Raw genomic sequence first — 2,500 nt, forward strand, 5'->3', positions numbered from 1 at the left:
ACATACACAGATCCACACATGCATATACACATATGTTTATATATGTGAATATGTGTATGTATACGTATATGTATATATATATATATATATATATATATATATATGTATGTATGTATACATATGTAGTAAGTATATTCCCATGTGTCTAAGCATTACTCTATCGCCATACTACAAACAGCATGCAGCGCCCATCACCCGTGTGCCTTCTGCAGTCTCTCAACCCACGTGGGCGGAACGCAGTGTCCTTCTCCTTTCCAAAACTCTTGCAACTGAGTGTACACTTTGGGCGCCATGTCGTTGTAGTTCAAGGCCTGGCATACCCGGCAGTAGTGGTAGATCGGCGACTGGAAGTACGCGTGTTCGTTGGAGACCCAGAATTCCGATCGCCAAGTGTGCAGGCGATTGTAGGCTGTGCGATTTTTGGCCAGCGAGCTTTGAGAAGGAAGGAAGTTGGGATTAGAGTTTGTATTTTGATTGTTTTTGCGATTGGTCTTCATTCTGGTATCACTAGATTGCTATCAGAGTCTTGCCGTCATTATGGTAACTATATAACTATATCTATGTATATGTGATAATCGGTAATTGCTTAGTACATGTATTCATAGAGTCAAAATCAAAGTGAATATCTTATAACCTAGTTAAGATGGATACTCGAACCTATTTGTAGACATGTTATGCATTATGTTTCGTGATTGTTCAATATTCTATGATTATGAATAACAACTTTGAACAACTAAGTGTCGGGTTAAACAGGGTTGTTTAAGACTGCTGAAGGAGAGCGGCGAAAGGTTGCCCGCTTAACCGTTTTGTAGATATATTTATGCAAGGTTATTGATCAAATGTATTTGATAAATGTTAATATATTGTGCTGAACTTTCCTTGATGTTGCTGTTATTCCCTCTGGACATATCGCTGCATGCCAAATCATGACACTCATGATGTTATTGTGGTTTTGGTCATGATATTGATACTGATGATGTCCACCGATTTTCAATTCCTCTTCTCTGTCTATCGACTATACAAAAATCTTTAGTTAAATGCAGTAGTAGGGTTAACTTCACTTTGACAACAAGGACTTGAAAATGAGTTTACAAAATCACATACACAGTAGTTGGATGTATTTCAAAATGTAAGTAGTGACTTGCGAACTATATAAATACGTAAATATGTACACTATGAAAAAAAAAATAAAGAAAGAAAGAAAAAATATATATATATTTGTTTTTAGCATTATTCGCAAGGCATTTTAGTAATGCTTCTCTTGGCTTTTTTTTTTTTTTTCTTTCTTTTTTCTTGTTTTTAGATAAAGTTCGTGAACGTGAAATAGTGGGATATGACTAACGTGGATCCACCGTTATTGGCCCTTAAAGTAATAACTCGAGGTGTTAAACATGCGGCTTAATGTTCAAACGAGACTCGATGCCCATTTGCAGATCTAGCTTTTACGGATACATTTTCCGAATAAGATTCTCAAAATTCTAAATACTTCATCTAAGTTTCATTTTATTACTTTCCTTTGTTGAGTTACCTGGCACAATACTGCGTAGTCATCATGTTACATCTGTTGTAGTAAACGTTTAACACCTCTGGTCTACATTGATCAGTGGTCACCTGTGGTTTTAGAACACGCTGCTTGTCGGTTTCTAAGCGCAATAGAGAACGCTGACCAATGGTTTTGCAATTTAACAATATGCAGACTTCTCATTAATTGTATGTGTGGTAGCTGTCCGTCCGTCTAAATTGAATATTATGTCATAGTTAGCGATTTCTACCCTGATTCGGATTAAAAAGCCCTTAACACACGGACTCCTATGACGCCTCTCTTCAGAGCGAAATTTCCCGCGTTATTTTTTCTTTCTTTCTTCTGTTAGCGGTATTCACTGGTGATGTTTCGATCATGTTTCTTTTTCAGCATTTTTCAGAACGCGAGAATATTCATTATTTGGAAATAGGAATACGAAGTAAGTGATTACGGGAATATTGGAAGCGTGCTAGTCGTGACAGGGGATTCTACTTACAATATTGAGCTTGAAATCTTTTATATAAATAGATAAGTTAAGAAATTAGCATAAACCCTCTCTCTCTCTCTCTCTCTCTCTCTCTCTCTCTCTCTCTCTCTCTCTCTCTCTCTCTCTCTCTCTCTCTCTCTCTCTCTCTCTCTCTCTCTCTCTCCCAGATAACCTGGGAATCTAGAGTACTTCCAGTTATGAACTAAAACCCTCGAAATTACCCAGTTTTTATTTCAAAATATTAAATCCGATTAGTAAAAAAAAATGGAGATATCTAGACTTTTCTGTGAATTTGACAACATTGCTAAGAAGAGCATGAAGCAACCATATAACTAGTTTGGCACTGCTGCCTGATTGGCAACACTGGCCTTGGAACATTCGTTTGAATCCTTTGTTTATTTATAGACGAAGTTACATTAACATTCCCAAAATGATTGCATGTCAATATCCAAAATGAAAATGTGAATAATGTGTATATATATATATATATA

The 2,500-nt window shown here is 36.4% G+C and overlaps 1 protein-coding gene across 1 annotated transcript in view; it reads right to left on the bottom strand.

Moving 5' to 3' along the window:
• Positions 1–81: 81 nt before the first annotated feature.
• The window catches only part of LOC122242395 (inactive fucosyltransferase B-like), an 8,979-nt gene continuing 6,560 nt past the window's right edge, over positions 82–2,500 (bottom strand). The window contains exon 4 of the mRNA XM_042999687.2: positions 82–432. Coding sequence (XP_042855621.2) covers positions 192–432 — 241 coding nt within the window. The 3' untranslated portion in view covers positions 82–191. The remainder of the gene's footprint in view (positions 433–2,500) is intronic.

This window comes from Penaeus japonicus, unplaced genomic scaffold (assembly GCF_977035675.1).
Source record: "Penaeus japonicus unplaced genomic scaffold, GWHDUDI00000001_assembly GWHDUDI00000039, whole genome shotgun sequence".
NCBI classification, from domain to species: Eukaryota; Metazoa; Arthropoda; class Malacostraca; order Decapoda; family Penaeidae; genus Penaeus; species Penaeus japonicus.